We start from the raw sequence: 14,904 nt of genomic DNA on the forward strand, positions 1-14,904 counted from the left end.
CGTTTTGCTTCAGCCGCTCCGCTGCCGCGCGCCTCCGTTCGCGCCACTAGACCTGCTGCCAGACCTAATGCTTACTCAAGTATGGCGCTGCTATCAACGTTCTTCTGGCTCACCGCGAAGCGGCGCTTAGTTTTAATCTTTTGTTTGTTGGCTAGCAAAGTTCTAAACTGCTAGGGTAGACAAGGGGATAGAAAACACACCACGACATAGAGTTTATTACTAATATTTAGGAACTCTATGCATCAAGAAAAGCCGTCGCCTACCGCGTTACAAAAAAGTTTACTCTGCTTTCGAGGTAATTTTTCTCCAGAAAGTGCCGCCCTCACTATAATGAAATAAAAATACCTAAAACAATTTTTGCATATACAAACTACTTTTTGATACTTTATCTGAGCATTTTAAACGTGTTTTAATTTTATTAGATTTTTAGTGTGTTTACCTTTTAACGACTGGCTTTGTGCTCTTTGTGACTGGCCTTTGGTTAAGTAGATTTTCATTTCCGCATGCTGCTTGCAGCATCGTTAATGGTTAGCGTAGTCGTTACTGCCTTTAAGTTTATGATATAGTGGCAGTTATGCTGTGTCAAATCCGTCTTTCTAAGTTTCTAGGTGCCTCTTCTGATGACTAGCTGTGCCGTAGGTAAATGACTGAGCGGTCGGCGTAGGAGCGTACGCAAGGGTGCTTGTCGTCTGCTGGTGTGCTGAGATGGTCGCGCAGAGACTGAAAGTGTACTAAGTACTCTGGAATTTGCGTTCAAACAAAGACGAAATGGCTTGCGCTTTAGTGAGGCGCGAGTGCCAGTTTTTTAGGTGGCTCAAAACAACTCCCACTTTTTCTGTTAAGGCAAAACGCTCGACGGCGCAAGGTGAGCATCTTCACTCCTTTGATGTCGTACTACAAAGCCCCACGCCGACTCGCTGGATTTGCTTTCTGTTTCTGCTTTCCATTTGACTAAAATTTAGAGCAGAAAAGCTACGACGTGATTGTCATCGGCGGGGGATCGGGAGGCCTGGCATGTGCGAAGGAAGGTAAGTTGGCTCTACACAAAGCGCTCTCGTTTTACGGACTCGTTAATGTTTAATTTCCATTGGTCTTGATGATGGTGCGTGAATCTGTCCGCATTTCTCCCATCCGTCTGCACACGACTATAAGCGCCAAAATCAGCGAGTCTACAGTTTCCGATTAAATATGTTTCCCACTTTCAACCAAGTACTTATAATAAATATTATACGCCTTTCTCTTCTGTGGCACTAGGGAGTGTAAGTGCACTTTGTTAATTGCATATGAGTTCGTAAATAATGCTTGCACATACTGTGTGTGCATGCACGCTTTAGTAAACTTGGTGGCGGTTTTTTTTTCCCAGTGACTCTAGCTAGAACAGCTCACGAATCATGCTGTCGGCCCCGCACATTATTTGGCGTTTTGTTTGAACAGTTCGTCATAGACGGGAAGATAGAGATTATCGAAGCAATGGTCAAGCGAAACAAATAGCCAGTTTGGTCTGCTTTCCTTGCTTGCGAACATTAGCAGACATTAGGTGTGTGTGTAATTTACAGACATATGGCAGTTAACCACTTGAGATGGCGGGGGCTGATTTCCTCTGGATCACCTGTATACGCACATAGCGCAGGGGCTTGGCATGAAGGTGGCTGTGCTGGACGCTGTGTCGCCTTCACCTCGAGGCAGCAAGTGGGGCCTGGGGGGAACCTGCGTCAACGTGGGCTGCATACCCAAGAAGCTCTTCCACCAGGCAGCCCTGTTGGGTGAGGCTGTCAAGGATGCACCCCTCTACGGTTGGCAACTGCCAGGCCACGACGCTGCTGCAGGATCCACTGTAGATGGACCCAGGTTGAAGCACGACTGGTCTGCTTTGAAGAATGCCGTGCAGGCACATGTAAGGTCTCTCAACTGGGGACATCGAGTGCAGCTGAACAAGAAGTAGGTTCTCCATACCTTTCCCTGGTTGAATGTATGAGCGCGTATCGTGAAACAAAAAGTGTTACCAGGAAAACAGAAAAAAAGAGCTGTCTTTCCCGCTACTCCTTGGTTGAAAAAGTGACAGCTATGGCTATACTGCTTTCACCTACGAGCTAATGAAATTGTTATTGAGCTGGGCTGGAGAGTAAGCTGCTCTCGAGAATGCGCCCTAAGTGGTAATGTGATGGTCCTGATCTATGTGGTCATTGTTGTAGGCACACTCGCGTGGTACTGAGAACCCTGCGTATGTGGAGCAAGGCATGGGCACTCTTAAGAGCGTCGCCTGTGTAGCCATGTTGTTTAGATAAGCATGGCTATTTATATCTTGGAGCACACACTCTGAAGGGTTGAGGTAGGCAATGGGTTTGGAGTGGGCTATAGCTGTTACAGCCACTTTTCACAACGAGGAAGGTAAAAAAAGTGTGTCCCCTTCTTCTTTTTTGTGCTCAGTGGTTATATTGGTAAGGTTGTCACGAATACTTTTTTTCTAAGGAGTCTTCATTGGTTTGTGACGAGCAGTCGCTTTACTATATAATGGATATCGAGGAGAGAAGGCGGTCAAAAATCATGCCTTCAGGAATGGCAGATAACACAATAGATTGAATAGTGTTGTCATAGATTAGTAAGAAAGCTCATATGATTTTTATACTGTGGTTTCCTCTTTTGCCTACGCTAGAAAAGTTGACTACTACAATGCCCATGGAAGATTTATTGATCACCAGAAGATTGTTGCCAAGGGTCCCAGTGATAAAGAGGTATGTTCTTTTGGTCGCTTGCCTTTCGTGCTTACTGCAACTTCATTAATATTGCCTGCCTTCCTTTTTGTGCTTTGTCTCTGACACACTGTATTATAGTCCTTTGCAAATGACTATGAAGCTTAGTTCATCCTCCTCCTTTTGTGCTAGGAAGTAACATGTGCTTCTTCATAGTAGAGTTCATGATGAACTCTACAACCTAGCTTTGGTTACCCTGTTTTAGTTGTACATCATCGATGAGGATGCTTTTTAGTATATTGTGATCTAGTTTCTCTGCATATAGTGCGTTGTCTTAGTCCTGTGGTACGATGTCCACACATTGCACATGGGAACAGGAAATCCTCGTTGCCAGCAAATATGTCATTGCTGTGGGAGGCAGGCCAGTCATCCCGGCAGATGTCCCTGGTCTTGCTGAGTATGCCATCACCTCAGATGACATTTTCTCTCTGGAGAACCCGCCAGGAAAAACGTAAGCCTCATTTTTTCTACTAGTTTCTTTATTTTTGCATGTTATAATTAAATCCAGTTTCCTTGCTGGGCAGAGCAGCTCAGAATTGAATACAGGTAGTTTTGCATGTGTTTCTGGCTTTATTTGTATAATTCAGAGTTGCTATAGTTTGCTATGTTTATTTCCGCAAAATGTATTACTTGCACAATTACTTGCACAATTTGCCCGTAGAGCTCAAAAGGGGTGTGAGGATCAGTGCATCTTCATTCTTTCTTGGTTCACCTTTGCTTGTGGCAATTTTTGTAATTGTTACTATATGTTCTGTGAAGGACACTGGCTATTGCAGGCAGTGGTAAGTGCCGGCGTTCTTTATCAGTGCATGTCTTGCATCAGGGCCTGAATTCTGCAATTGCACTAGACCAGCCTCACAAGTGTGTGCTAACGCTTTTATTTTTGCTTGTCACCTGCTGAATCTTGCTTATATACTTAAGTTATTTTGCCGAAATATGTTTTTCCTTACTACTTCTTTACAGCTGTTTGTGGGTTTGCATGTTGTATTTATTTTGGAAAGCCCTATGTTGATTATATATAATGCTGATGTCTTTATCTTTTCAGGCTTGTTATTGGAGCAAGTTGTATCCTTTTTGTTTTAACGCTGTATTAAACTGTGAGCCTGCGCATTTAGTATGTGATGCCTTCAGTATAATGTCACACTCCTTCATATGTCAGGCCTTGACACTGCTGGCAGATGTCGCACTAGAATGTGCTGGCTTCCTGAATGGCCTAGGTTATGACACAACAGTGATGGTGAGGTCCATTTGCCTTCGTGGATTTGACCAGGTAAATTTGCAGTGGTTTTTCTTATGCATACTGAAGAAGTTGGCGCGGAAAAACGAGGACAAGCGAGACAAACAAAGACGAGCGCCAACTCGCCCAACTTTCTGCTCTCCTAAGTGTTTTTTCTTATGCTTCTAAATCACTTGACTGACATGCTTTCAGTTTGAAAAATTTTATGCTAAGAAATCTGCAGTGTAAACTGAAATGAAAGATTACCTGATCGTCTCTTTTTATGCTTGTGTTACATTTCTCGCATTTTAATTTTTTAGTTTGATTTTTTTTGCTCAACATTCATGTTTTGTGTCTATATTTCACTTCGTGTGTATTTTTTTTTATTCTACAGCTTAGCTCCCAGTCTCTCTTTTCGCAAAGTCATGTCCTTTTACTTCTGGTCCACTAGCGATTCACACTGCTTCTTTTTCCTCCCAGCAAATGGCCAAACTGGTGTCTGACCACATGGCATCTGAGGGAACCAAGTTCCTGTGGCAATGCTTGCCCAAGGCAGTGACCAAACTCCCAGATGGCAAGCTCAAGGTCAAGTGGTCTGGTGCCGATGGTAAAATCCAGGAGGACGTCTTTGACACCATCCTGGTAGCAGTTGGTGAGCTACACCCTGTTTCTGTGGGGACATGTTTGCACCATGATAATATGATGCAGGGCAAGATATGTGTGCTTCGGTCAAGGCAGTACTTAATTTGGCAATTTCCTGAGAAAAGAAAAGCCACATAGCTTTCTCAGGTCCTCGCTATTAGAGAAACGTTCCTGGTTTGGGACATTCTATTGATAGTGTGAAGCAAATAGTACATACTACAATACGGTTGCACAATGGCATACTACAGTAGTAAGCTGAACCTCACACTGATCCTCATTGTTTTGAAGAAACAACTTTCAAGAAATGCTTTGTGAAAAATAAGAGTGCCCCCTCGAAGAGTTTCCCACAAGTCCACGTCTGGTTCACTCCTAGCTGCCATAATTTTAATGCTTGCTAATAATAGCTAGTCAGTTCCTTTTCAGCTGCTGTGGTGGCTCAGTGGTTATCATGCTCTGCTGCTGACCCGAAAGATGCGGGTTCGATCCCGGGCACAGCATTCGCATTTCGATGGAGGCATAATGCTAGAGGCCTGTGTACTGTGCGTAGTCAGTGCATGTTAAAAAACCCCAGGTGGCCTAAATTATCTGGAGCCCTTCACTACGGTGTCCCTCATAGTCTGAGTCACTTTGAAACGTTAAACCCCATAAACCAACCAGCCAGTTTCATTTCTCTAGTTTATTTGCATTGGAGAGTATGACATGAAACTGAATTAAGATTGGGCCCCTGACCATGCCAAATGTGTGTAACAGGCCTATTTCTCCAGAGGCTCATTCTGCTGTTTTTTTTTCCTCTTATAAAAATTGTTGTGAGCAAGACATAGAAATAGGTCCAGACCTCTATCGATCTCTTCTCTTGTGTAGTGAGATAAGTTAAGTAATTGCCATATCAGTTGCAGTGTCCACTGGATTGTTTAAATACTCATTTGAAGCCCTTGTATTTTGTGTTGGTTTTATTTATATTTTTAAGAACTGTTCCGCTTACTAGCTTAATCTACTGCTAATCACAAGTTATGCTTTGTTTTGCTCTACTTATGGCACAACACATATATTTCAATGCGGCCTGTATTTCTGGCATTTAACGTGCAGGAAGACGAGCAGAGACGGCAAACCTCAATTTGGATGCAGTAAAAGTGAATGTGAATCCTAAGAATCAGAAAATCTTGGTTGATAACAACGAGCAATCTTCAGCCAAGAATATTTATGCCATTGGTGATGTGATCGATGTGAGTATGTGCGCTATTAGTTCAGTATGTTGCTTGATACCATTTTGAGAGCCATCTTGAGTATACACATTACTTGGAAATGTGAAACACAGGAAGAGGAAAAAATTACTTACAATTCAAGTTGCTACTCACAACTGCTCTTTATTACAAGCACCGGACACGAATTTTATACATTCAAGTTGCTTATGATTACAATGCAAATATCTTTCATGTATAACAGTACCTCTTGCTGGGCTGGTTGGGGTAACATTGTGTAACGAAAGTAAAAACAGCACAAATTTTTACACAAACCACACAGAAAGGCCAGACAGTACGGTGCTGCTACACAAACCACACAGAAAGACCAGACAGGACGGGCAGCGCCATCCTGTCTGGCCTTTCTGTGTGGTTTGTGTAAAAATTAGCGCTGTTTTTACTTTTGTTACACAATCTTTCATATATGCATAGAAATTACTTCCGTGATGGCAAGAAATTGAAAACTGCAGGAAAATGTATAACTGAGTGGGAGTGCAACAATGCCAAAGGTTTAAAGCCATCCATTTTGCGACCTTTGAAAAGCCGACCAACTCGCCCAGCAGTTGATGATGTACATCCAAAAAAGGCATCATTGAAAAATCCATTTTGTAGATGCATCGCGATACTGCTGAACCAGGCAGAAATCAAGAATACGGATCTCCACCGCAAGGAACACCTTCACCGCCTGAATACTTCAAAAGTTTCTGCATTGACTCAGTCTTTCAGAATTTTGCATTACAAATTTTTAGTCAATGCAGAAAGCTAGATGCTGTGAGCTCAAGGCTGGTAATCTGGTTGCTGGCAACATGGTCTCCCTGCCTCTTACACGCCGTCTTTCAAAAGAATCAGTGCTTGTCTTCAGCTAACTCGAGAATTCCGCTTGCAAACGACCGCACATTGGCTCATTTACGATGACAAAACAACAGCAGAGGTACAAGCTGTGTGTCATGTCATTCTTACATATTCTTCATTAGAACTTTGACACACACCTATATACTTCAGGAAAGACAAGCGCCGTTTCAGAGCAGTTGATATTAAATTCAATTTTCAAAAAAACCACCCGACTAACCATTTTACGCCCACTAAGTCCCACTGATTCCATTTAAAATCTTGCAAAAACATTGATAAAGAACTGACGAAACTGTGATTTTATGATCTTGTTGAATTATCTTGCTCCTACACATGATAGTCTCTTAATATCAGTTTTTGATATTGAGCACTTTTAATTTGGGCCGGAAAGGGTTAAGAGGTTAAAAATCCATGAAATTCTGCAGGAATCTTAAGACGCATGAAATAAACATGCAAGTTTATTTTTTGACCACCTGCCTTGAATGCTGCAGAGGTCCGTTCTCTTGTTTGATACAAGATATCCATAATGACCGCGATGGAAGAGAGTGTCGGGGTCACTTCTTCCATTCCAGCCCAGATAGATGGGATATCGAAATATTAATTTTGTTCGTCTTGCTTAGAAAGAAACAATGGGAGTCTCTGTCACTGAATTTCAGTTATCAAGTAGTTTTCAGGTACATTTGCCACTCAGCAGCTAGGGCTGGCAATTTGTGGTTATGTCCAGGTGTGCTTGCAAACTCCAACCTTTTTTCTGGTAGAAACCTGACCTGCCGTGGATCCTTCTTCAGCTGTGGTTGGCCCAAACAGCTTGAGATTTCACTGCATTCATGATGATATTTCTTTTAAAATTTTCGTGAGGTGCGCAAGTTCCGGGCCCCCTCGTGTTTTGTTTGTGCAAATGAGATAAATTAGTCATTTTCCCATCGTTCTGTCCTTCCTACTGATGTCCGTAACAACAATTGTTTAAAAAAAAATTAGAATTTGGCTGTCAACACAAAATTCCGCAAAAATGCTTAAATTTGCGATTTTACACGGAATTATGGGAAACTAGGTGCCTTCATTGTGGCAAGCAACCTACTTATAAAATTCAAGTCAAGTGTCAAGATTAATAATAAATGAAGAATATAGCATTAAAACAACTAATAGAAAAGGCAAGGATGGAACAGTGCCTTTTCTATGTGTGGTTTTTATGCTACAGTCTTCTTTAACTATTATGTTTGACCAACTGGCCTCCCCAGTCGGCCTTGTTAAGTGTCAGGAAACTTGTAATAGATAGCTCGAAGTCGTGCCTTGTGTTGTCTGCTGTTCTTTCCTTTATCATTGTTTTATAATCCACTTAGCACATTTTTTATTTATTTATTTTTACATACTGTAGCCCCTATTGGGGCTATTGCAGGATTGGGGTTAACAATTCATGTAAAAATGGCAACATACAATACACACATATAAAAAGATTACATCTAACATGTTTGAATACATAGTGCAAACAATGTGATAGGCCTTAACTAATAAATTGAAGCAACGCGCAATGAACACAGCACAAAAGAAAACATTATGTGGCACCGATAGCCGTAAAAAATCAGTTTAATGTAAGAGACTGCGTTATGCCAGGAATTAAGTTCCAATGTTCATTAGTACGAGGAAAAAAGCTGTGTTTGAAGTTATTAGTAAGGGAATTATTAGTATATTCAAGTTGGTTAACGAACTGGCTCTAGTTTTAGCCTTTTTGTAGGCATTTTTTTCTGTTAGAAGCTTTCCTGTTGTACCAAATGTCCGAGTGGTTTTGTCTGTTTGTAGCACTTTGGGTTTGTGTGTGAAATCTGTTGGTAGTGCTAGCATATGAGAGATATCTCTATCCTCTTCTGTCATTTTTATTTCAAAAATTTGTCACCCACAATTGTCTTTCATATCTTGTCCTTGCTCATGCCACGTTGACAAAACTTCCATGTGGCCATCTTTACTTATCTTATTTTTTTGCCAGTAAAAGTTTGGTTGTAATTTACCATCACTTATGTCCAGGGAAAGCCTGAGCTCACACCTGTGGCGATTCATGCTGGCAAGCTTCTGGCTCGACGCCTTGCTGGTGTATCCACTGAGTGCATGGACTACAACAGCGTGAGTTCTAGTAGTTTGCACCTGGAACATTGTTTCAGTTGTTTGTTTATGTGTTTGCAGTTTTCTGTGACATCTTTTTTTTCGTGGAGGCATTGTCATTGGCATTAGTAGCATATACATGCTTCCGTCAGTCGTTGTTGTTGTTAGCCTATCAAAAGATGGCACATACCCACACTGGGGGATCGGCCAAGAATCAGTCAGTTTGAGCCGCATGAGAGGAAGGTATTGTTTTAGCCTTCCATTCTGTACAATTCGCCCTAAAATGTCTTTGTGTGTGCATGCTTGCGTACATGTGTGCACATATTGCACATAACGTTTACTCTGATATTGGCATCACGTGCATCAATATTAGGCAGAAGTTTGATTGAATTGATTTAATAATGACTTTCCCCCAAGTTTTCTTATATAAGCGCACTAAATGCCGCCTTAAATTGCCTGGTTTTAGACTGGCTATAATATTTCAAGTGGCTCATGACATGTGCAAATGTTCTGCGTGTTTGTGTTTTTGAACTCAGGTCCCAACAACAGTTTTCACACCACTTGAATATGGCTGTGTTGGCATGTCTGAAGAGCTTGCTGAGAAGACCATTGGCAAGGAAAACTTGGATGTCTTGCACGCTTTCTACAAGCCTCTGGAGTACACAGTGGCTCAGAGAGATGCCAGCCATTGCTACTTGAAGGTATTGTAGTAGCTGCATGTTTGTGCCTTCGTGAGCTGGCATCTTGTGCGAGAGTTGCCAGAATAATAATATTCTTTTTGTACTGTGTATTTGTGTGCTGCCGAGACTGCAGGTAAGGAGTTAACACTCTGCTGGTTTTGACTTACTCCTTGTTATGTCCCTCTTGCAGGCCATAGTGAAACTATCAGGACCACAGCACGTGTTGGGCCTGCACATGACGGGACCTCATGCTGGGGAGGTCATCCAAGGATTTGCCGCTGCGCTCAGGTAAGGGGCCGAAAAAGCATCATAGCTCAATTTAGTATTTGGCTGTGATATAAGAAAGAAAAAAGGGGAAAATGAGTGGCTGTTCTGCTCTTTGTTTCTGCAGTTCTTTTTGCCTGCTTTTTGCCTTTGCAGTACATAGTAGTACTTCTTCCAGCACGGCTTACAGGAATTGGTGCTGCTGCATTCGTGGCGCTTGTGTTCACGGGATGTTTTTCTCATATGATTATTGATGCAATGTTCCAGGTGCGGATTGACAAAACAGTCCTTGGAGCAGACAATAGGTATCCACCCCACTGTGGCGGAGGAAATTGTCAAGTTGGGCATAACAAAGCGGTCCGGAGTAGATCCGCAAGTCACGGGCTGCTGAGGTTAAATGGAACGTTTGTACTTCTGAAGTGGTCAGACCAGCTCATCCAAGTGCTGGACTGGTCATTTCTGCAAGGAGCACAGACGTTCCACGTGCACACAGGACTTTGTTGGGCTGCATTGGCCGCTGCTGTGATGACGCTGAACCATCAAAAGCCATACCTTGGCCGGGGCTCGGCTGATGAAGTGGCAGACATGCTGCTTTGTACTTATACGGTGGCAGTTGTACTGCATGGGTGGAATGAACTGCTGCCTTGTTAGCTGTGATGAATATTTATATGTGTATAGTTATGGCAATAAATTTTACAATTTTGTTTCATAATAATTATTTACTGCTTGAGCCAGGCAACTGTAGAACAAGAGCACTGTTTATAATATACTGCAGTGCAGTGTATTTGAGCAGTGAAACCTAGGAACGGTGTATGCTGTGGTATGCTGAACTTTTTTGTGTAAAGTTTGCAAGTACCGACTTTAAGAAAATGAAGGCTTATTGTTGCGTGCTTGTTTTATGGAGAAATAAAACTTTACAAATGGAACATGGGTTGTGCTAGGCATCTTAAGTTGTGGTGAGGTGTACCTTAGAGTTGCAGGACAGAGCTACAGCTGAGCATTTTGTGTGTGCATGTTAACTAGATCTGTCATTCATCATGGCTTGACATCCTTATTGGAGTAATATCAGAAAAGCCATGTGTGTTGCAGTAGTTCATCTGCTTAGTAAAAGCGCTCATAGTTCAACCAAATTAAGCCGTTACTTTTAAACGACTGAGATGGGTGTAATGGGACTGTAATGAAACTGTAATGGGATGTTACATCAGTGGTGTTAGCTAGTCAGAGCGTTAATGCCCATTTCATCGCAGAGCCTTTGATTTTGCTGGTACCACTAGGCTGAGGTGAAATGATCCACCATTTATTTATAATTACGTGGTGGGGGCTCATGTAGCAGGGGTGGCAAAGAGTCAGCTGCAGAGATGTGTTAAGAGGTGGGATGGCTGCAGCTTACTGAAGGCAAAGATAATTGGAGACCAGTGGCAAAGGCCCTTCTCCCTCAACGGAGCTGGCTGATGACATTTGTCACCGTTTATTTGTGACATCTATTTGGAAATTATGCCGTCTATCTGGAATAAAGGGTGATTTTTTTTTTACACACACAGATTTTTATTTAAGAACGTCGATGCAGCCTGCATGGCGGTATTGTACAGCAAGGTGGACATTACGTATGTGATAGATGTTAGTAATTACACAGTTAAGTAAAATGAAAAAAATCAACTTTTCATATTTTTATTTTAGGGGTCGAGATTGAATTGTGAAATTAAAGACTATCAGCACTGAAGGTGAGCCCAGTTTTTACGTTTTTTTCTTATCGGCAGTCTGGCTCATAATATTGAACGTCAAAATTGTGCAGTTTAGAGCTCGTTGAGTTAGCTTTCCTGTATTGCATATTTATTAAATGGTGTCACCGAGCTTAGTACTGTCGCTGAAGTCACATTACCTGCTTCTAAGCCACAAAATATGTAAACAGTGTCTATTTCATGCATTAGATCTACGAGCAATACGATTTTATAAATGTGGAACACGGGATATCCAACTCAATGAGCTTTCTAATGCATATTCTTGAATTTTGCCATTGATGTTGATGGCCTACAATTTCTCTCTATAATCTTAACCGCTAAAGTCAAAAATAAAAAAGTTTTTCAGTGAATTTTAATTGTCTCATTATTGAGCTCTGTCACATACATGATGTCTGCCTTGCTGTACAATCTACCTGCACAGGACACATTGATGTATTTCTCACAGTTTCTAAAATCAGAATCTGTAAAAGTAAACAAAAAATCACCTGGTGTATATCCAAAATTTGTGGCTCGAAATTGCACTTTGTTAGTTGTCTCTTAGAGGCCTGGAGCCATTGCACATGCATGGGTTCATTACTCATTTCTGCCTGCTCGATTGCTGTTAATATTAATATAAGTTTGCAATGTCAAATTGGCATCGCAAGCAACTTTATCGGTGTAGTGTTTGCATTTAACTCTTGCTTCCAACTGAGACACTCATTCATAACTACTAAATGCAGTCGTGCCTCTTTAATATGGACACTTTGGTTCCTGATCAAAAGTGCCTATAAAGCGAGTCATCTGTAATAAGGTATCGTAAAGAACAAGAAGTATTCAGAAGAAAAAAAAACATTTATGATTACAGACTGCTCCTCTGCATAGTGGCGGGCAATGGAGTGGAAATTGGGCAGTCTTGGAAGCTGCGGGTGCATTGTTCGGGTTGCCATTATTTTAGAAATTGTGCAGTGGAGGTTTTAGCATGTTTGGAGCGCCTAGTGGTCCATGAGACGTGATGGCTGCTCTTGGTGTGATGAACTATCTCTTACTATATGACTGTCTGCATGCCAAGAACTGTGTACTATCTTGGCTGACAGCTGCTGAATGTTGCTTTCCATGTAGCGACAGAAAAAATTTTTTCGAGCCATTCATGCAACACGGCAGATGGCAAGCTGCATCAGCCGCGAACCTAGCCACTAAAGCTTGAACCCCCCCCCCACACACACGCACACACAAAAAAAGGGCCGTTACTATGGCTTTGCACTTCTGCACTGCCTTACGCTGGTGTTCTGCACTCAAGAGTGCAAGGGGCGGAACATCTGGCAGAGGCACTCGAGATTTTGCTCTCATAGCTGTCCATATTAACGGGACAAAATTTTCCAATTTGGTCTGTGCATTTTTGCCCTCTCCATTGCCTGGACATCAAGTTTTCATATTAATAGGTGTAAATACATTTAAAAAGTTTGGTCCCTGGAGAAATTGGCCATAACTAGAGACTTCCATATTAACGGGGGTTGCATTAACAAGGCACGACTAATTCCTACAGTCCTAAAGCCGATAAAACCTTAATACCACCGAATCGGGGATGGCTGCACTTGTTTTATTTGTAATGCGCATTGGCCGTCAACTAGCTTGGACACCTGAAACTACGATACAGGCGAGTGCCATAGTCTATGGAAACTGCCAACTGACAAACTGGAAACTAAAACATGACACGCGCATTCTGCTGACTATCGTTCCTGAAATTTTGACGGAGGATTCAGGTGTGAGCTGTATGGCAGCTGAATTACTGTATCGGTGGAGGAAAATACTACTTCTTAGCAAAGTTGCACAAGTTTTTTTTGTTGGAAGGTGCTAATAGTAAGCAAGGTTTCCTGAAAGAGACTGTTATACTAGACAGGACAGGCCTATGTGGCTACGAGCCATGAGCAAAAGCACAGTCCATCCAGTGGAAGTCGTTGCAGTGTTGCTGCGTTTAAACAAGGTGGGTCTATTTTCAAGGAAGGGTAAGGTCATGTCGGCATATTCCTTCCGTCACGAGTGTGATTACCATCCTGAGGGTTCCCTCTCCTTTAGGTTGTACATTGTATATTACATGTATATTACTATGTATATTACTTTTTGTCGCCTTATCCATGGCAGCTGTGGAGGTTGGCGTTGGCTGGATGCTCCACCTTGATGCTGTACCTGCCCATTTATCACATCTAATTTGGGGTGTTTGGCAGAGCACGACACCACTTGCAGATCTGTCATCACCTATGCAGCCCTAATATTGTGTGTGTCTGTGCAAGTTTGGTGTTTATGAAAGCTTATTCTTTATGTTGAAGGTAAGTTATTTCAGATAGTTGAAAAAGTAAATGGCAGTGCAACACAGCAGGTGATGGCTGTTGGCGTTGAAGGTGAGCTCCGAGAGCACCTTGAAGAGCTATGCGTGAGGCATCACTGCCCTTTAGTCGGATACAACTCAATTCTGCAGTGAAGTTCTACTAGCATTGAGAACCACGAAACAGAATTCCTCTGTGACAAAAAGCAGACTGTTGTTAAAGCTTTTCTTATTACCCTAACAAGAAGCTAACGACGAGATAAAATTGATACCTGGGGCTTGTTTGATGCAGCCAAACATTCAAAAGTTAATTTTTTTTTTCATTCTTGTGATTGGCTAGCGGTGTAGTACAGCATGCTGCTGACTGTGGCCCACTGTTACCAACTGCTGTTTTTTTTTTTAAGTTGTATCCTAGTATAGTGGTTATCATTCACAACTCGACAGGCCACATATGCTTGATTCTGGTTTGGAGTTGTGATGCGCATGTGGTTTCTGCAGTATACAGGAATGATGTTTGAACACTGATCTACGGCATCTACATATGCATTGCATACATCGAGCAGTCAAAGCGCGTGCTTTATGACCTTGCAAACATACTACGCTTGCACAGATATTTCGTTTTACAAGGAGGCTTGCATGAGAATAAGTGACTGGCTCCATTTCGGCATACAGCACGCTGCTTCAAACGTAATGGTTTTCAGTGGATTTTTGAGGAAAGGAAATGGCGCAGTAACTCTCACCTCTTAGTGGACACCAGAACCGCGCCGTGAGGGAAAGGTGGGAGTGAAGCAAGTAAGAGGCGTCGTATTGGACAGCTCCGGAGAAGCTTTGCGGCTTGAAGCCACCAAGCTACCAATCTGTGGACGCTAAGATGCCAAGAACTCGAGGCGACGGCTTGTAGACCTATGCAGTTGGATCCAGAGTGCGTGATTACAGCTACGAGCCTCATATTCAAGTGGAAGTTGCGCTTGATTTAGCATTTTCGAGGCGCTGTGGTAGTTGCTCTGACCTGTACCGAAACCGAAAATAAAATTTTTAAACTTCAAAATAAAATATCTAGACGAATAGTACTGTTATTTTAAAAACGACATCACAAAAAGCTTTATACATTTTAAAGCTTACTTTTCTGTCGT

General features: G+C 42.1%; 1 protein-coding gene across 1 annotated transcript; it reads left to right on the forward strand.

The window, feature by feature from the left end:
• The first annotated feature begins 484 nt into the window (after positions 1 to 484).
• LOC144121230 (thioredoxin reductase 2, mitochondrial-like) lies at positions 485 to 10,441 on the forward strand. The gene is made up of 13 exons (XM_077654332.1): positions 485 to 865; positions 963 to 1,028; positions 1,626 to 1,938; positions 2,654 to 2,732; positions 3,068 to 3,201; positions 3,796 to 3,815; positions 3,929 to 4,020; positions 4,447 to 4,618; positions 5,695 to 5,831; positions 8,715 to 8,810; positions 9,326 to 9,490; positions 9,660 to 9,757; positions 10,001 to 10,441. Exons 1-13 carry the CDS (start codon positions 769 to 771, stop codon positions 10,122 to 10,124), a joined length of 1,593 nt encoding a protein of 530 aa, XP_077510458.1. The 5' UTR covers positions 485 to 768; the 3' UTR covers positions 10,125 to 10,441.
• Positions 10,442 to 14,904: the final 4,463 nt, after the last annotated feature.

This window comes from Amblyomma americanum, chromosome 2 (assembly GCF_052857255.1).
Source record: "Amblyomma americanum isolate KBUSLIRL-KWMA chromosome 2, ASM5285725v1, whole genome shotgun sequence".
In the NCBI taxonomy this organism is placed as follows: Eukaryota; Metazoa; Arthropoda; class Arachnida; order Ixodida; family Ixodidae; genus Amblyomma; species Amblyomma americanum.